Source organism: Pseudoliparis swirei, chromosome 18 (assembly GCF_029220125.1).
Source record: "Pseudoliparis swirei isolate HS2019 ecotype Mariana Trench chromosome 18, NWPU_hadal_v1, whole genome shotgun sequence".
NCBI lineage: Eukaryota > Metazoa > Chordata > Actinopteri > Perciformes > Liparidae > Pseudoliparis > Pseudoliparis swirei.
The window spans coordinates 20,365,495-20,386,297 of record NC_079405.1 but is presented as its reverse complement, the minus strand read 5'-3'; the positions used below and the strand labels follow the sequence as shown (position 1 = coordinate 20,386,297).

The window sequence follows — 20,803 nt, the reverse complement described above, 5'->3', positions numbered from 1 at the left end:
CTTTATAACGACTGCAAAAGAGTTCCACACATGATTGGAACCACATGTCATGTCTTGTCGGTTAAGTTTTAAGTTTTAGTTCTGTTTTCCATGACCGCCTTTATTTTGTAGTTACTGTCCTCTCTCGTTTCAGAAACTTTATTTCCTGCCCCGGTGTTTCCTCGTTAGTGTGATTGTCTGCTCCACCCCTGATTGTGTCCACCTGTTCCCCATTTCCTCATGTGTTTTAAGCCTGTGTCTACCTGTGTCTTGTGTCAGATCGTCTTGTCATTTACTCCGGCATACACGGATGGGTTGAAAGAGCCTAGTACAGGTAGAACCGGTTTTGCGGTCACCAGCCCATCTTTTCGTTATGAAGTAAAACGGAGATCGTCAGACCATCTGTGGGTATACAGTCGAGACTTTGGCCATTCTAGCAGCACTACAGTGGGTGGAGGAGGTTCAGATAAGTAAGGTCATCATTTGTTCGGATTCCAGTTCAACATTATTGTCATTACAATCACTCACATCTAACAGCAGGCAGGACTTAATCAATGAAATACACGAAGCACTTTTCCGTCTTAATCATATGGGTATTTTGGTAGCATTCATGTGGGTGCCGGCACATAGAGGGGTAAAGGGAAATTAAGCAGCAGATAAACTAACAAAGCAAGCATTGGAATGTCAGAACAAGAAGGATCTTTTATTTAGCAAATCAGAAGCTAAATCACTAATAAAAATAAACATTATTAAGGAATGGCAGCACAGTTGGGAGGCAGGAGGCACAGGAAGACATCTGTATACTATTCAGAAGGATGTTAACAAGGGGAGGACAACACTATTTAGCACTAGAGAAGAAAACATATTGACTTGACTCAGGATTGGACATACAAAGCTAAACAATGCAATTAATTAAAAAACACCCAACTGGACTGTGCGAGTACTGCAAGACAGTAGAAACGGTGGATCATGTCATGTGGCATTGCCAGAAATTTAGAAACAAGCGAGGCAGGTTGAAGAGGAGGCTGGCAGTAGGAGGGGTGCAATTGAGGGATGCATTATCCTTGGGGGCAGGAAGGGTGCTGCAGTATCTGAAGGAGACAGGGTTGAATAAAAGAATTTAGTGCACTGAAGTTGACATGGCACCACAGCTAGGGTACTAGAACATCTGGGCCCTCTCAAAAATAATGTCCACCCAACCATTAAAAACCTCGGTATTCATTTTGACCAGGCAATGCTGCTGGATAAACACGTCATGACTGAGTCGCAATTGCTTTTTCCACCTGCGAAACATCGCGAAATTGCGTTCCATCATCGCCCACTCTGAGATGGAAATGGCTATACATGCCTTTGTATCCTCCAGACTGGATTATTGCAACTCACTGTTCACCTGTCTAAACCAGGCATCCATAAACCGCCTCCAACTGGTTCAAAATGCAGCTGCCAGATTACTCACCAGGTCAAAGAAATCGTGTCACATTACCCCTATACTGGCTGCCCTACACTGGTTACCAATCCAGTACAGGATCCAGTACAAAGTACTTCTCTTTACCTTTAAGTCCATACACGGCCTCGCCCCCAGTTATATACATGACCTCATCATACAGCACACCCCAGCCGGTCCTTACGGTCAGCTGACCAGGGGCTCCTGGCAGTGCCGCGCACACGATTAAAACAAAAGGCGATCGGTCCTTTGCTGCAGTGGCCCCACGCCTGTGGAACACACTTCCGCAGGTGTTGAGAGCAGCTCAGTCCGAAAATAGCTTCAGAAATCAGCTAAAAACACATCTCTACAAACAGGCATTTCTGGGTTAGGTTTCTGTGTGTTATTGGTTTTCTGCTCTCTATGTTTAATTTACTGTTTGTTGGTTTCTTCTACTGCGTTTGTGACTGCTCAAAAGTCTTGTGTACTGGAGGTAATGCACCCGCAATTTGTAATGTAGCACTGGCTTCTGCACCTTGCTGCTATGCTTAACATGATGATATTGATGATGTTGTACTGTTTTTATTGTAAAGCACTCTGTGTATTCGTACTGCGAAGGGCGCTATATAAATACACTTTTACTTACTTACTTACTTACTTACTTACTTAGTTTAGTTTATTTTAATTTAATTTTAATTTATTTTTTTCTTTTCTTTTTGAGGGGATAAAGTGCTAGATATTTCTCGTTCGCAAAGAAAGGCAGTAGGTGGCGGTAATGCACCAGTTTGGATGCCAGCCGCCTAAAAACAAAAAAGAAGAAGAAGAAGAAGTTGGTCTTGTCTATTGTCTCGTCCTGATCCGTCTAGTCTAAGTAATTGTTGTTCATGTTAGTGTAGTTTTTTCTCCTGGTTTGCAGTTCCAGCATAGTTGTGATTTTGTTTGTACTTTGATCAAGTCTTTTTTCCCAGCATAGCTGTGATTTTCTGTTTTTCTAAACCCAATCTTAGTTTCCTGCTCAGCAGCAACTTTAAGTTGTACTTTGTTTCTTTGGATTTTTTGGGGACTTCCTATGTTTGAAGAACTGGCTTTTTACCAGTCAGATGTGTGAGCATGAACTGTGACTCCCTCCTCAGTGATTGTGTAAATAATTATTGTTTTTATGTCTTTTTTTATTTTTATTGATGTTTTAATGATTTTATGAAGAGGCCAGTATTTTATCGTAACCTGTATGTTTACTGCTTTTCTATTATGTTACCGTGTTAACCTCTTACTCCTTTAGTGAAGGCTGTAACATCTGGCCACAGGGACCAAAGCTGAAATTTAGCCTTAGCTAATGTTAACACATTTACCCATGGGTTAATTAATGTGTACGGTCCCTGTACAAATAAATAAATAAATGAAATGAAATAAACCCTTTTGATTGCCCTGAATTTTGGAGTCGTGATCTCGGGTCCTGTTTTTGAGTCGTGACACCACAGCCCTTCAGAATGATGGATTTTATTCCTGGTCTTCATCCCAGTACAGACACTTTATTCATAATCCACCTATTGTTACAAAGTCTATGGAGAGACATAGAAGCATATAATACAGTTGCATGTGTAATTGTAGAGTGGACACAAATTCATGATTTGTCACTTTCACTTCAAACTGGAGTAATAATGTAGGGAAGCAGTATACATTTCAAAATGTCATATCATTCATCGAGTCAGTAGATTATGTTTAATTAGTTTGATGAAAGCACTGAGATAGCTGCAAAAAGCAATTTTATTATTGGTTAAATGTTATTGGTTAAGATATTATTGGAAATTGTATTATTGGTGTGTGCTCGTAGTTCAGTCTGTGGCTTAGGGCCAGTTGCAGCACTTGCAGGAGTCCCAATAGATGAGGCCAGACTGGCAGCGTTGCAGGTATGTGTGTCCCTGGACGCAGTGGAAGTATGTGGTCTTGTCAGCCAGGTTCTCATACAGGCCATTGGGGCGGCCACTGCAGAAGTGTGCAATGGGGTCCAGGGTGGTGGCGGGGGCTTTGGTGGTGGTGGGCTTTGGGGCGAAGCCTGCATATTCACATGTAGAGAAAACAAGGATCAATAAATAGTTAAAAGAAGCTTTTCTGACCAACTGCCTACAAACTGCACACAAACTTAGAAGGCCATTTCCCTTGTTTTCAGGTTTCTGGGATTGCTATTGATAGATCAAAAGATTAGATGAAAAGTTAAAATTGGTTAACCTCATTTAAAGAATGCATGCAAACCGATTGGCTTAAAAACTAAGAAAAGTTACTCAAGCAAAGTGTAGTCGGTAAAAAATCGCACTATTAAGTATTACTATTGCAAAAAAAAAAAAATCCTTTCAAGTGTAAAAGACATCAGTGAGCGGAGACAGCCTTGTAAGTTAGCTGAACTACAGTATTTACCCATTGACATCCTGAGGTGGTTGACAAGAGGATAACTTCCTTCTGCGCAGAAGTATCCACCAAAGTCATCCATGTCCAGAGTCCACACATGGGCACCTCCCATGTTGTTGGCATTCAGAAACTGGACCTACAGGATGAGCACACCATTGACAAAGAGCATCAAACAGCAGCTACAGCTACATCAAGTAGACTTCAACAGGAAAAAGAGATTCTACTCCACCAAATATACAATAACATTTGATCACAGATTTGTGTAGTGTCATGTAACAGTGGGGCTCTTGGTTACCTTGGAAGAATAGCTGCGGAAGTCATCATAACTCAGCCAGGAGCTTCCAAAGGTGGCGTAAGGAACCTCCTGTTCAGGGGACCATTCAATAATAGCACTGTAGGTAAAGTCACAGATCTGGTCACACAGAAACAGAGTTAGATTAGACACACACAGGGCTTTGGGATGGAGATACTTTTAGTTTACCATCTTTGCAGATAGAAACCCTTAAAGGGACAGAGTTTATAATGTTGTGGCATCTAGTGGTGTGGTTGCAGTAGATTGCAACCAACAGAATATAAAAGCATACTTATTATTATTATGGCAGGAATAGATGATGAAATGTGATTGTAAACTCATGCAAACAAAGTTATGAATAGTATATTCCATTTCTGTGAACAGGTTCCCGATTTTGTATTTCTAATTTTGGATGTGTTTCGCTTCTCAGTTGTTGAGCTCTATTTTCTTCTTGATTGAAAGTAGATGACTGCAAGTCATGTTGAAGTTGAGTCATCTAGCAGCTGTAACCACAATACTTATCGTCTTCTGAATTTAGGCTTTTCAAAGCCAGCTGAACATTGACTGTGCAGTACCTCATAGTAGGACCAGAAGCCGGCAGTGCGAGTGTAGGGTCCGGCATCTGCGGGACCGTTAGACGGTGCTCCTACACCGGTATCAGCGCTGGTAAGGCGATAGGTTCGTCCGTACGTAGGGAAACCCAGCAGCAACTTCTCGGATGGTGCTCCCAGACCCAGCCAGTGAGATATGGAAGAGTTCTAACAAAAGGAGAAAAACATTGCAGCTAATATTCAGTGTTATGGACATTGGATCAGATGCCTCCCTGTAATGTAAACGGTTTGTTAGTATTGTCGATCCAAATGTGAATAAACTTGGTATTTTTCATCTCACAGTAGAGGTTTATAGGTCAAACAGCTAAAAACAAATGCAGATTTGTACTCAGGAATTTGTTGAGACCAAACAGATGCCAAAAGGGGAGGGGCTAACATTAACATGCTGGATAGAAACCTGGTGACTCTAAATAAATGCTTTTGTTACTGTATGTCGTTTGCAGACTATTATCAATAGTCAATATTATATCAAGACTCATTGTCACACTGTTTGTGAGACCCTCTGAGACCCCCTAGTGGTAGAAATATGTGAATCAGCTTTAAGGCTTTCTGAAAACTATAATTAGAATATTGATAAATATCGTTCTCATCAATGCAAAAAAGCCTCATAAATTGCATTTTGGGCAATTTAACAATAAATAAATGGGTGTCAATGAGTGTGTGCAGTTTGCAGAGGTCCGTCTTTTTGTGTGTCTTTGTGTGCGTCTTACAATGTTGTGATGAATGTGTGAGCCGGAGTCCACAGAGCTGCGGTACAGCGGGCTGTTCTGTCCAGTAGCTTCCTCCCAGTGTCCATGGTAGTCATAGGTCATGACATTGATGAAGTCAAGGGCACTGTTGATATTAAAAGGTTTCATTTTTACATCAGCAGTAGGAGAAGCTTGACAGTTGGTGAAAGACGTAGTAAAGAAAGTTCATGCAAATAATTTGGATATTTATAAAAAAGCTTGCATGCTCGTGCAGGGAAACACAATAAAACAGATAACAGATAAACCTAGATTTCAGTGAGGTTAGCTTAGCCTAAAGACCGGGAGAAACATCCAGCCTGGCTGTGCAAAGGTATATCAAACCGTTTTTTAAATGTTTTTTTAAAATGGAAATGGCAACAGGGATAATTGTCACCAGATCCTCTGTGCATAGTAAATTAGAACACTCTCATACGGATATTACATATTTCTGCATCACATTTACACATCGCACTGGTGAGAAAGGACATTAAAGTTACCTTCCTTTCCACCAAACTAAATATACCTTACTCTTCCGAGCATAAACATACACTGAGTCCATTGAAATCAAACTCACAGTGAAATCTTTTCGACCTCGTAGGCTCTGTTGATGGTGGAACGTAAAGAAGCCACGTTGGCTGACAGCAGCAGCTGAGTCTTCCTGGTGTCCTTGGCGTCATCCTCAAAGGCCTTGGAAAGTTCCTGTAGAATGAACCAAAACAGCTCAGGTTCACGTTTTGATGGACACTTGGAAGAATGATACATTCCCACGGCACTTTTTTTTAAATATCAAAAGCTGGATTTATATTTTTAAATAATACTGTTTCTCTCAAAGGTAACATTATACTTACTGGACAAAAAAAAGAAGTGATTAATGTATTACTGATTGGCCCATTGGGGAGACAACACAAGTTTTTCATAACGTGTACAATGATTTTAGCCAGACTTATGACTCTGTGGCTCTTTGGTCAGTAATATCATTCATCTAGTTGTTGAGGTCTCAACATTGGACCTCACTCAAACGTCTCATTGAATTGAATGCTATTTTTTTAGTGGGAGAAGCTCACTTTGCTGAACCTCCATAACAGTTCCTGTAGCGCCAACATGAGGTTGACTTATAGATGGATTGTTGTTATTGTTTTCACTTTGGTGAGCTACTGACTTTTCATTTATCCAATATTTACATACTACTTAGAAAGTGATTTTTCCGTACTTATTCCATTAATTATAAAGTAGATATCGGTGCTTTGTAAATACTGTATCAAGTCAGGACTTCCATAAGGTTAGTGATCTCACTACTATACATTCACTGGAAGATGGAGACAGCGCAGATACAGAGGACTAGAGAACACTGGAGAACACTGACCAGTCTATAATTATTAAAGCTCCTAAGTACATCTTCAAGTAGGAATCTGAAAATAGGATATGATGATATATATATTTTATTAGGGTATGACCAATTGGAGATACTGAAAGCGGCGCGGAATGCAAATTGTTTTCATAGGTTTGCCTCTAATGCCATCAGAATGTATAAATACTAAAATCACCCAAAGTTCCAACACTGGTGGCTTTAAAGCAGACGGAAATGCACCTATTGAAAGTCAGAGTGAGGTTAAACACTGGGATCCATGCTCACCTCGACCAGCAGAGTGAACCTCTCCTTGTCACTGCTTGGGCTGCCGTTGTGTCCTGGAAACTCCCAGGCCAAGTTCAGCCCGTCGAAGTTATGGGTGCGGAGGTATCTGATGGCCGACTTGATGAAGGCTGCGCGGCCCTCTGGCCTGGCAACCACGCCGATGAACCTGGTGGGATGTATAAAAAAAAGATCTCCATTCAATCGACCTCTATTGTTGTGATACAGCGGCAGAGGGAGCGGTCTGACCTCTGAGTTGAATGCGTGGAAAGGATATGGAGGAACTCACGGGCTGATTCCATAGACTGATCCTCCGACAGACAGCACCGTCTTCAGGTCAGGATTACTGAGAGCAGAGAGAGAGAGAGAGAGAGACAACATCTTAATACACACAACACAACTTTTACGGCCAAATTGATACTGACGGCATTATCCTTCTCCACATAACTTGCTGGCCAGGCTGAGTTATTATAGTTCAACAGTTAGGACTTAGTTGCTTCTCTGTTGCAGACTTTTATCTTGAGAGCTGTGCAGGAACTTGGAATTGTTCTGATTCTGACAAACGTTACCTCCACACACGTGGCCTCACACTCGACAAATGGTTTCTGTATAGAACATACCTCCATGCTTAAAAAAAACCAAAACATAACAGGAGAGAATCTGTGGAGGAATCTGAATGGAGGTCTTGTTTTGGCTTCAAAATGAATATTGAAGACACGTTCACTTACACATTCTTGTGGTTGTTGAGCCTGATGAACTGCTGCTCATCGTTCCACTCGATCGGGGTGATCTGGTTGAAGCTGTTGATGGAGGCCAGAGCGTAGATGACGTGTGTGCACAGGAAGGGGTCAATGTTGTCCGGGGTGAATTTGCCACTGCTGGGCCTATACTGGGCCCAGTTGGTCATGTGGCACACCAGTTTAGTGGATGAGGCTGAGGAACGACAGTGAGATAACAACAATGAGACGTACCTGTGTTTGTTCTGACACTTTGATCATAGTGGTGTGAGGAAGAGTCAACGCCTAACTAAGTAATGCTTACCCATGTGTAAAACGAGCAGAACGCCCAGTGCTACAAAAACAGAGAAGAGAGAAGATGTGAGACTTTGTCATTGTAGCCATGTGATGTACAGAACAAACATGTCCAAGGATGGGCAAATAGAATGAACAGGGACCTAGTGTGCAAAACAACAACTACTAAAATGACACTACGACTACAATTAAAGTCGCTGCAATGAGATGCTACTGTGAGGAATGACATCATCACACATGAGTACAACTGAGCTCATTGGATCCGCAAGGGTCTCCGCTTTAGTCAATTTAAGCAATTCAAAGAATGTTTAGGAATCACGGTATGCAGAAGTGTATGAATACACCATTTTAGAAAAATGTGAGAGGTCAAGGCAACCTGTGAATGTGGTCATGCTGGTTATTTAGCCCCCTTCCCGGCTAGCTAGCATGACACGCTGTCAATGGGTTCACCAGGTGGTGTAGTTTCAGATGATACCAGTATCTCCACTAGCTTTAACTGAGCCCGCTACAGCCTCTTTAAAACCGGGATGTTGGAGCCAACATGCGATCAGTTACATTTCTTGGTTAATTAAATTAATTAAAAAAATTAATTAGGCCTATGTCGTTTTCATAATTTGAACAATTTTATTACTTGATATCAAATGACTGCAAGAATACAATCGAGGATATGAGTTATGTGACATAATAACACATTATAACAAAGTAGCATGGACACATTTAACATTTGTAAACATGAGGTTAATAAGATGAATAATGGTTAAACAATAAATGATCAAGCAACAGTTAACGTAGTTGTTCTAAATGCTCAACATGGTTAGAATAGCGATTTCAGAAAAACTTTTAATTCCATTCTCAGTTTTAACGCCTGAGTTCAGTTATGGCAGTTATGACTGAATGAATAAACCAACCACTGAATTAATGCAAGTGAATGAATTAAAGAGAAGAGGTCTACATCTCTCTCCTGGCGTTTTGGAAACATTTATGCTATATGTGTATAAAGTTATTGCCATCTTTGTATATGTGTGTGTGAGTGTCTTAAGTGGTGAATGGGACACATGCACTGAGTAAATGGTATTCACCTGTGATGAGTTTCCCCATTGTGCTCCTGTGAAGATCCAAACAATGTTCTGGTGCCGCAGTGAACTTCTGAATGATCATAAAACATTTACTTCAGGTGATGGCAAAACACATGAAAAACAAAAGCAGATATTATTTCGCGGCTGCAGGAAAAACAACTCTCTTTGCTCAGTTTCTTTCTACATTTCGTGGATATGTAATTAAACAGCTTTTTTTCTTGGACCAAATAAATAAAGACCAATTCGTCTGACATTTGGCACTATTCTAAAACATTGTATCTGCAAAACAATTAAATGATTATTAAACAAAACTATTTTACAAGTTCGTCAATAATGAAAATAATTCTTAGTGGTAGGCCTAATAATAGCTGTTATTACTCTTCACCTTTTTAAAAATAGAACATGTTAATGTTTGCACATGAACACATGAAGCAACTAGTAGCTAAATGCTAATTGTATACAACACAAATGCAAACATGGTGATGATCCCATTACCTTTCTTCAAGAGGAAGCGAAGCAGAGTCTACAGCTTGGTGGCGTTGGTCAGATTTATATTTGACTTATTAATGACTCATAGCTGGTAGCAAAGTGCAGCTGATAAGGGCTGATGGTGATGGGACATGCTTAATAACCCCACTTCCAGGTAAGACTGGGCGAAGCACTGTGTAAATGAGAGATGCTGGGAAATGAGCAATCAGTTCAATTTCTACATCACAGCTGATACAGCTGAATAGTAATAAAAGTAATCTGGGGTTTGTCAAGTGTTATAACAGAGGAAACTCCACCATGTGGACGGGATTTCTGGAACACTTTGTGCAATCAATGCAGATTTTGTTGATTTTCAATTAGCTGCTTGGAACATTTCAATTTATATTTACACTCATTTTAAACCCTTTGGACCATTATACTGCAGTCCATTAATAAACCAAAATTGATGCAAACTGTGCACCTCAATATAAGTCTAGTTTCACATAGGCCTTTCTCCAGAGAGCTGTATCATGCTCAAGCATGGGATGTTGTCTTTGCAAAGAAGATAGCAGAGATAGCAGAAGGGGAGAAGACTTATACCAACAGTCTACTGTACATCCACAAGTGTGACGTTAGGATGCCAATGTTAACAAAATCCAGATTCCTTTTAATTCAAGTGAGATTTGATGTTAGTTTACTGCGATTTTGACTCTTATCTTCTCGCTTAACATTTTTGTACAATGTCATTTTCTAGAATAAACACACACAAAATCTTCATACCCTGCTTAGAATGTATATGTTGTGTGGAACTACTGAGATATTTGCCATGACATTTGCTGTGAAAATTCATGGTCATCACATTAGGATAGCTCCTAACTTTGCTGATCCCCTGAACAGCGGTTTTATCTATAGCAAGGTTTCTGTTCTCCTTGGATCAGTCTTGCATCTGGCAGATTAACCTCAACAGCCTTTCTGCCTCCAACACCAACCTCAGGGGCCTTCACCTGGTTGTTGTGTAAGTAGTTTGTTGTGTCATCAGTTTTTTGTGAACTGGGCTTGTGGACTTCACTGTATCTTTACTGGTTACATATGTATGTGCAGTATATGATGATAAAATAGAGAATATCTGGTAAACTTGGTTCCCTGAGAATCAGGAGTTTCACACCAGCACAGGTGTTTAATAGTTAAACTATAGTCTAGGCTGTCTTATGGGGGGTCATTGACCATAAAATAAATGTAACGGATTAAAAAGATAAGTCTCTTCACTCGGAGAATCAAAGTTACAATGTAACCAGACAAACTCATCTCCTGTGTCAGTTTCAGGCAGCGAGCCAATATGGTAAACGTGCATTCGCTCTACTGTCCATCAGGGGGCGACTCTTCTGGTTGTATAGAAGTCAATGAGAAAATGACTTCTACTTATTTCTTGATTTATTACCTCAGTAAACATTGTAAACATGAATGTATGGTCTCAATCTCTAGTTTAAAGTCTTCTTCAACACAACATGATTCTCATTTAGTAAATTATGGTCCGAGTCAAATAGACCATAAAGCAGAGTATGCTTTAGGGCGGGCTACCCATGTCCGGGCTCGTAAATAACGAATGTCACATCAAACTACTCGGCGTCTGATTGGCTATTAACTGTTTCCTCCGTATGTTGGGTTGGTTATGTATGAGGAGTGAGACTGGTTAGGATAAGAATATCAGAACCAATCAGAGGTAAAGTAGAGCGGGTCATGTCTTCATCATAGCTGGATTTGCATTATCGGATCCAGGCTGTCCGGTCTGGAAGTTGCCTGTTTTAATTTTCAATTCAGTTCTTGAAAGATATCTGCAATATTTTGTTTACCATAAAATATCTTCCATCCTTGTATGCCACTTCTGGTTACAAAAAACAAGATGGCTTCCAAACTCGAGGTTTCAAAACAACGGTGCACAAACCAATGGGTGACGTCCTTGTGACTATACTGCTTATGATGTCTATGGTTAACCTCTCAGCAAAATGTCAACATGACCTTATTCTCCAGTGTAAATGGGAAGTTAATCCATTGAAACAACTGTGAATGTAATAAATACACACGTTACACAAATACAATCCCAAAGTGTTTATTTTAAATCATATTTACAAGTAGCACCCCTCCCCCACATGTTCATTCAAACACAATTATGAAAAGGCCCAAAGGCTACATTATCCAGTGCATTCAGCCAAGCCATATGAAACACAGAATCGCTTTGACCACCTTAAGTGAGTGTGAGACCAGTCAGCCCGCCAGAACATTCAGTGACACAGAGACACGGTGAAATTACTTTATGGCTTTTCAAACACTTTTTTACAGAGTATAGCACAAAAAAACAGGACATTATTTAACGGTTCCGAAATTATCTCCACCTTCTGTTCTAGTGCAGAGATGAAGCAGGTGTGAAGCTCAGCAGTTATGAGTGATAGTGATATAAATCCAGGTCGTGACCCCTTTTGTTATTAAAGGCTGAAGCCAATAATTTGGCACTGTAGCTGACAGCAAATCCAGAATCTGTTTTAGACTAGGGTGTTTGAAAGATTGTTGGCCCAGAGGTGGACCAAGCTGAGATAGTTCAACCTAAAATATCAGTACACTTGTATATTGGTGTCACCCAAATGTAAACTTTCGTATAAGATCACGAAACTAATATTAATGACAACTATTAGCCTACAACATGTTGTTCTAGCTGTACTTGTTTTGATATTTGTTATATTTCACTTGACAATATTCATCGAAAAAGATATTTCCTAATTTCCTAAATACCCAAACTATTGTAAGTTAAATGATTTGGTAAGAGATAAAGCATGTGATGAAAAGTTACACTTTCCTGATAAAATAGAAAACATCAATCAAGTAATCATTCTGAGTCATCTTTCATGAAGGCAAAACATGTCAAACTAAAGTAAGAAGAAAAGCTTTTGGTTGTCCAGACCAGACATTAAAGCTGGTGAGCCTTGGGATCACCTATTTAGAGTTCCTTCCAATTTAACTCACACACTTGTTCAACATTAATTTAGTCTTCTTCAATGAGTGTAAGTGAAACCCATACACAGCAGAAAACTAAACTGGTGAATCTGTATCTTCAGAATAAATCCTTGGCTACTGTGATTCACCAACTCCTGATGCATTTGGAGCAGTTCTACTGAAACACTTACTTGCTTTTTCCAGAGCTTTCCACCTCTTAGTTTTCCTCAGTGGATAGAGTTTGAACAAACTACATGCCCTGAGGAAAATTATGAGTAGCGGCTGAAAGCTCGTAAGTGGACCGTGAGTTGAATCTTTAAGGGCGCGTTCACACCAGTCGTGATGGGTCGAGTTGAACCAAACCCTGGAGCGTTTGTTTGCATTGGTGTTAACGCCGGATTTGAATAGTGCTATGGACCACCAAGCGCTCTCTGACCCCCCTTGAAGGGTTGGTGTCGGACCGCTGTATATTTAACACTAGAGCGGTTCATTTCTGGGTAAATTTGCACGCTAGCTACCTAGATGGCGAGCCTCTAAAAGGGTGATTGGTTTGCATCACGCACATCACTGTATATGACCCATAATTTAAAAAAACATCTTTTTTTTTTTACAATTCTGGACCATTTAAGTTTTGCATTTGTAAACCAAACCAAATCCGTTAGAGAAATGGTCCGCTTCTGGAACCGGACCTCCAGATGTGAACCTGCCCTAAACTTTCTGACGACTGGACAATGTAAATCCAAAGCATCAGCTGCCCTTTAACCTTTTGAGTATCACACCGTGGACAGTAAACAGGTCTGAAGCAAATCAACCAAAAAACTAAGGCAACAAAAAAAGAGAAAGCATTGGTGTCTATATTTGACATGCTGACTGACCAGACCTGACCTGGACAGGATAACTATGCAAGAATGAGTGACAGACTGAACGTGCATACTAGAGGTCACATCCTTCCTGTAAACTGTAGTAAACTGACATGTTACATAAGAGCTGATATATGCTGACAGGATTACAATGAGAACGATATATGACACTGTTAACTATTCTCTGATAACTTTGGCGACCAACTCTTTCATCTTCAGCATTTCATATTTACCTACCAACATAAAAGCAGCTGCAATAAACCCAATTAACACTGAACCGAAACGTTTGTACATTGTTGTCAGAATTATTCAAACAATGCAGGCACCACTAAATGTAAGCAAATCATTAAATACTCCCTTCATTCATCCAATTTGACAACCCCCCAAAATGAGACATACAAAATATAAAATGTAAACATTTATTTGGACCGGTGACGTTTTCCTGTAGCTTGCCATAATTACAGCTGAGGCAAAAACACAAACGAGCATAAAGACATTAGCAGGAGCTGGAAATAAATGATAAAACGTTCTTCGGTGTTGCAACGAGGGACTGATTCTGTGTTCACACTGTGAGCAACTCGACATAACAAGCTCAACAATGGGATGCTGCTCTTCAGGGGAGTTGTGGAAAAAACAAGGCGATGATGTGTCCTGACACAAACGCTGACATGGAAAATAATGAGATTCATGTTAACGTGTACAAGTCTAAATGATTAGTTCCATTATGAAATTCCATGTCTTTTCCAATTACTTAAATCAAAAAGCTAAAGCAGCATGTGTAAATATTCAGTATACCCTCAGCTCATAGCATAGCATAGAAGTGTTAATGCAAATGTAATGCTGCGCAAATGTAATCTGCTTATTTGAGCTCAAAGGGTTTTATAAACACACCATTGATGAGAGTCTGTGGAGCAGAGAGAGAGATACATGTCACAGCTGGATAAAGCTGCGCTATTACTTAATAGTTTGATTTCGAGGGACGGGACTAGCGAAGGGTCGATTATGACAGCATTTACCAAGCAGGGAAAAATGCACAAAGAGCTTATTAATATTGTAGATGCTGACCTGTCCAGCTCTTTAAACCTCCCACACCTGTTCAGAAAACAGACACTTGTCAGTCAAGTTGCTCTCAGCGTGCACGGAACAGACAGACACCCGTCACATGTAAGAAGACTGCACTGTATGTACACCAGTTATACACGTCATTGATGCTATGAATAATTTACACCTGAAGTCTGTGTGTTGACAGCTACAGTTTGAGAGGCGTCCGCCACACATGTGATGGTCCCGGTAAGGCATGGTTTTACTGACACTGGTACATAAATACACAACAGACAGGGATTCCCTGCTCCGCCAAACCTTTCAATTCAGCCAGACTTTTAAAAAAAGACCCTCTTTGTTTGAAATATGAAAAAAAAAGGAAAACTGAAACCCCTCTTTTCTCACCCACCCGTCCAATCCCTGCAGTGCTACAACCTTCCCCGACCACCTGAACCCACCCCAACCCCAAAACACAGGCTGAGACACAGGGCAGCTTTAGTTTTATGCCATTCAAAGCAACAAGTCCACTGATTGGCTGAGATCACAGGCCTACCAACGACACAAGAGTGAAAAGAAGCAAGCCGGTGAAGAGGTGGAGCGGTTGACTGGACAGGGTGGAGGAGGCGTCATTCTGCACCATCATACCAGTTCCTGTGTGAGAGACAGTATCTAACAAGTCAATTTAACAAGATGCAACATTACATGTGAATCAAAGAAGTATGGCTCTAACGTCATCACATGCGTTTGAAAGGAAAAAGTGATTTGTGACTAGCGAGCTACAATATTAGTGACACGTTTCAGAGATGAAGATAAAATGTAGCCAAAAGTTTAGCTTTGCCTTCTGCTAATAATAGTTAGACGCCATAGCTGCTGTATCGGGGAGCTCAACATAGCGGACTAAACTACTAGAGCGCTAGAGAGATGGAAAGAAAATGTTGCTAATAGGCAAAACTATTTGAGAGATAGAGAGGAAATGTTGATAATAGGCTAAACTACTAGAAAGATGGACATAAAATGCTGCAACTAGTCAAAAATGTGAGAGAAATGGAAAGAAAATGTTGCTACGGTTAAACAGATGGACAGAAATGTTGCTCATTGGCTAAAGTAGTAACAAGATGGAGGCAGGAAATGACTAATAGTGTGAACTATTTGACAGATGGAAAGAATTGTTACTAAAAGGCTTCTATGAAAGTGATGGAGAGAAAATGTTGTGGGTAGTTTAGCCTGACTAGTAACTTTGAGCTTTTGGCTGCAGTGAGGAAAGCTAATAAGCTGCATTTCTTATTCATCTCTGGAATTTGATTATAATGTAACATTCTTTTTATTTTATCACTTTTGGGTTGCTTGTTTTTGGTTAGATGCTTGGAATAAGGTCTGTGGTTAACACACGCTTAACCCTTGTGTTGCCTTCGGGTCATTTTGACCCGATTCAATATTTAACCCTCCTGTCGCCTTCGGGTCAATTTGACCCGATTCAATGTTTAATGTCGGTGTTCTTTCGGGAGTCAACAAACAAACATAAAGTACCTCACACTTAAACTTGGAAAACAATATTCATTTAAATAATTTTCTGGAGATTTTAATAGCTGGGGTCATATTGACCTCAAGGGTAAAATATGTTAGTAAATATAAAGGTAACAGGAGGGTTAAACATTGAATCGGGTCATATTGACCGGAAGGCGACAGGAGGGTGAAACATTGAATCGGATCAAATTGACCCGAAGGCAACACAAGGGTTAAGTCATTCATAAGCTCTGCTCTGTGTTGTATGATACCCTGTGGATGTTACATAAGTGTCTTCGACAAGGCGGTTGCTAACAAGTGGCTAAAAGAGGCAACGAAGCGTCATGTCCAATAGTCCGCCTTTACAGCCTTGTTGTGTTTACTCAAGCACATGCAGCCATGGAGTAGTTTGTCTCAGAGAATCGGCCACAGTTTGTTATTGGTCTATATTAATTTAATATAACTTAAAAAACACTCATCACTGTACATATTTAGAGAAACTTGTTATTAAAAAAAGCCCAAAACTAAGTTTGCTTTTGTGTTAATTATTCTACCTTCACATATGCTTCCTCCACAAAGATATCTCATTTGGTAACTCAATATGTCCTTTGGTACTCACCGATATGTATATGTAGCTCTAAAGTATCAAAAGCAACCAAGCAAAGGTGGCATCAAATGTCTGGTAGTTTAATATTTGAATCAAAATGTTGCCAATATTGTTGATACAAGTTTGATTTCGTTTAATAAAGTGTGTTTACTGCTTGTTTTTGGACATTTAAAAAAAGGTGTTTTGTACCTTAACGTTAATATTTTAAATAATTTAAAAAAGAAAGTAAGCTATCAAAAGCCTCTTTTGGTTCTCTTGGCCTTTCCTTTACAACCACAGCACCTGTAATGTCTGACCATAATAAACTCTCACTGTCCCATTTCTGTTTTTAGATAGTGCTGACATGTTAATGATTAAAATAACAGATATCCTAATGTTCCTATCTCTAAGATAACATAGCCTTTGAAGTCTCTGAGAAGGGGTTACTTCCTGTTAGAGCACCGGCGATAACCGATGATTAAAAGTCTTATTAGATGTCATAACACGATGTCATGACTGTACTTATCAATATTTCAACATAGAACTCAAGTGTCTCTTGGGCAAGACACGTAACCCCAAATTGTTCACGTAGCTGTGCCTACGGTGTGTGAATGTGTGGGTGAATGTTAGTTAGTTAGTGTTAAAGTGTTTTGAGTGGTCGGAAGACTAGAAAAGAGATTTACAGTACAGGTCCATTACCAATGTGCAGATTAAATAGACTGAAAGAAATGTCATTATGTTCTTTTGTTCATTATGGAAATCCATGCAAAATGTATCAACCTGTATACACAGATTGCTAATAGAGCGTGCATGTTTTACCCCCTTACTCTATATCTTCGCCTATACTGTGTTTTAATCAGGCAACTTCACAATATTGTTGATCTCATTGACATATTTTCCCTTTTTTGTTGCCAGATATAAAGGAATACAATCTGACGGTGGCCCATGAATACTGTGTTGACCAGCAGTCATTAACAAGCTGCTGGCCTGCAGATAAAATCATACTTTTATTTTTTTTAAATAGGTTAAAAAGTCACATTAAATCATATTGATGCTCATAATATTTATATATCTGTTTAACCAATTCCTATGATCTATGCTGCTCAACAATATACATTTTGTAACGGTTTCACACTGTGGTATCTTTATCTTTAGTATCTCTAGCTGTCTTAGATCAATGAGGGCATTGTTGCGAATCAGGACAGTATTATGGAAAATTGTATTTACAGGATTGTTGAATTGGAGCAATAAAGTTCAAACACATTCTATGAGGCTCTTGTCTATAAAGCACAACACAAATAGATAGATTGGGTTATAACCTGAGTAAGGGACTGTATAATCACTCACACATATTATAATTCGTTATAACAATAATCCGAACACATTATAAATCATTGCAGGATAATTTATGAGGTCAAGTATCATAATACTTCAGAATTGCTGGTCACACAAAAAAAATGGTGTTATAATTCCAATTGTTGCAATACAAAGGTTTCTTCCCTTTCCTCCCCGTGAAAGGTTTTTAAAATGTTTTTAGGGGAGTTTTTCCTGATCCTGATTCCCTAACCCTAACCCTGAATACATCTCCTCCACAGGATACCATCACATCGGCTATTAAATGCTAAATTGACGGCACTTTTCTCGTCTTCTGACCACTCGAAATGCTTTAACACTTCTTGTCATCATTCACCCATTCACACCCATCCATATACACTGATGGGAGGGGCTAATATGAAATGTACCACCTGCATCTAACAAACATACAATATTCATACACATCCTGCAGGAACAATTTGGGGTTAGGTGTTCGGCCCAGGGACACATTGACACAGACTAGCGGAGCCGGGGATCGAACTTTGACTTAATCACTGAACCACAGTTGCCCCTATAAATATTAAACAGACTGTTTGTGTTGGTGCCAAATTAGAACATGTCTCGGCCACTAGTGACACGTAAAACCACTGAATTGAAAATGTAGGCCACCATAGCCCGAGAGGAAAGAGTGCTGTAGGGCTGTTTGATCCCCGGATTGTGGGTACAGATACAGTTATTTCTGTCAGTGTTTCTGTGAGTCCTCCAAGATCACTTCATTTGATCATAAATGCCTACTTCTACCTAATGTTTGTCACTGCAAAACATCTGTGATCTCAGAGAAAGCTTCGCTGTGTGCTTCTCAGATCCTCACCTGAGTCCCGGGACACAATGATCTCGTGGGCTGGCCCGTCCCCACCTTCGCCCCAGGACCGGATCTCCAACACCACGTAGCCGTTGTCTTTTGGCAGCGGCAGGCTCATGGACGTCTTGGCCTTGTCCAGAACCTTCAGTGAGGTCTGGCCCTCGTGTTTGTACAGAACCTGAGAACACAGCAGGTCGAGAGTTTAGCTCAGACCTCAACGTTACAACACAAAGTGCATTTTTACAGTTTTCATTGAGTTCAGAATTCACAATGTGCTGACAGTGTTTTTTTTAATGATTTCACTGCAACTATAAATGTTTGCGTTAGAATCAAAGGACCATTGTTACAGCTGTTATCTGTTGATAGCGTGTTCTCCTTGATACAAGGCTCATCAACGTGACTTTTGATTTCGTTATACTGCCTCTTTATCGCTTCTCTTATCTCACATGTGGAGCACAATACACATTGTGGTGGGACAAAACATCACGTGTCACTCATACTGAACCACATGAGGGTCGTTATTATTAAGCCTTTTGAAATGATCATCACATGAGCTTAACAGCTGCATTTGTGTGTACATTGTTAATAATGTAACACCAGGCTACATGGAGCTCTCTATAGCTCTTCATGCTGATTTAATGGATCTGGTCTGACGGCTGTTTTGAGCATGAAGGTGTCAAAAACACTTTGATCATTTCTATCATTACGTCGTCTGGGACCTCGTCACCTCACAAGTCGCGAGAAGGACACAACAAGTCAGACTGCAAGTCTTGCAAGTGTCAGAAGGCTCTATATTAAAGCATCTAGCATTCAGAGCATCTAAATCGTAATTTGTCTCCATCTGTTACGTGTCGCGTCGCTACAAGTCACTGTCATGAACTGAAAACACTGAAAGAGTTAAAGTTGTAAGTTCGAACACACAAACATCTCCCAGACCGAACAACGCTGTCGTAGTGACCTGTCAATCTCAAGGTAGCCCATTCCTTAAGCATACCCTGCTTTATGGTCTATTTGACTCTAAATGCACCATCACTTACTAAATAAACATCATGCTGTACTGAAGAAGACTTAAGACTATAAATTGAGACCATAAACTCATGTTTACTGAGGTAATAAATCAAGAGAGAAGTCAAGTCATTTTCTCAGACCCAGAGTCGTTGGCTCCTGATGGACAGTGGAGAGAATGCAAGTTCAAGAAGCTTTATTCCCTTTTCAGACCCAAAGGTTTCCGCTTGATCTCAACAGTTTACTTAATATTCCACCACACATGCCTCATACCACGTTTCAAGGACTGTAGTCTCTCAAGTCTCCATTTTTGTCACGAGAGTCCGACCAGAGTTTACGTGGCATTTCCTTGAAGTCAACTCTTTAGTAAACTCCTACCTGGGAGAACCTTTTAGAGAAAGATTTATTTTATGTGGCACGTTCCATGCAGACAAACACACACATACACACTTGTAGTCAGACAGCACTCACTTTGTAGCCCAGTACCGTAGACTCATTGTGCATGGCCTTCACGTGATCCCACCTCACCGTTACCGCTGAGCCATTAGCCTTCCATGACACGTTGCCCGGACGACGATTAGGGGCTGTTATGGAAACACACAAATGTTGAACATTGATAGGAAAAGAAAGAAAATCAGATTGTGGGTGTGACTAGCTTTCAAAAGAGAAAGAAAAAGACCGTGGCCTTGCAAACAATGGCACCTAAAAAACAGGGTCGGCCTCCACTGCTTTTGGCCATTATATTTGATTTTTGTGTCTCGTCCACCTTTTGGACGTGCAGCACAAATTCTCCGCAGCAGGATTTTAAAAGGTTCAATGTGTAAAATCTATGGTTCTGTCTAAGGAACATTAAAAAAAAGTGAACTAACATTATGAACAGAATGTAAAGAGATAAGCGAGCTCATCAGCTAGCCTTGTAATGACATAGTGAGTCTTTGTAGCGTCCTGTCTGTCCTCCCAGCATGTACCCTTTCATAGTTTTACTGGATTAACTCCAAAGTGGCGG

The 20,803-nt window shown here is 40.2% G+C and overlaps 2 protein-coding genes across 3 annotated transcripts in view; both read right to left on the bottom strand.

The window, feature by feature from the left end:
- Positions 1–2,883: 2,883 nt before the first annotated feature.
- chia.1 (chitinase, acidic.1) lies at positions 2,884–9,537 on the bottom strand. Its single transcript, XM_056437535.1, has 11 exons — positions 9,177–9,537; positions 8,108–8,137; positions 7,795–7,999; positions 7,356–7,412; positions 7,070–7,235; positions 6,011–6,135; positions 5,419–5,542; positions 4,673–4,855; positions 4,101–4,217; positions 3,815–3,941; positions 2,884–3,455 (listed from the first exon to the last, which is right to left on the bottom strand). Exons 1-11 carry the CDS (start codon positions 9,253–9,255, stop codon positions 3,247–3,249), a joined length of 1,422 nt encoding a protein of 473 aa, XP_056293510.1. The 5' UTR covers positions 9,256–9,537; the 3' UTR covers positions 2,884–3,246.
- Positions 9,538–11,732: 2,195 nt separating this feature from the next.
- The window catches only part of cntn2 (contactin 2), a 65,122-nt gene continuing 56,051 nt past the window's right edge, over positions 11,733–20,803 (bottom strand). For both annotated transcript variants that reach the window (XM_056437168.1, XM_056437167.1), the window contains exons 21-23: positions 20,269–20,381; positions 18,802–18,970; positions 11,733–15,178 (exon numbers count right to left, since the gene is read on the bottom strand). In XM_056437168.1, the coding sequence (XP_056293143.1) occupies positions 15,069–15,178; positions 18,802–18,970; positions 20,269–20,381 (392 nt within the window). In that variant the 3' untranslated portion in view covers positions 11,733–15,068. The remainder of the gene's footprint in view (positions 15,179–18,801; positions 18,971–20,268; positions 20,382–20,803) is intronic.

Excerpts from the sequence above, each read along its gene's own strand:
- chia.1 (XM_056437535.1), bottom strand. The coding sequence starts at position 9,255 with ATGATCATTCAGAAGTTCACTGCGGCACCAGAACATTGTTTGGATCTT. Across the intron at positions 4,856-5,418 it reads CACACATTCATCACAACATT|AACTCTTCCATATCTCACTG; the intron begins GTAAGACGCACA and ends TCCTTTTGTTAG. Across the intron at positions 4,218-4,672 it reads GCTTCTGGTCCTACTATGAG|ATCTGTGACTTTACCTACAG; the intron begins GTACTGCACAGT and ends CTGTGTGACCAG.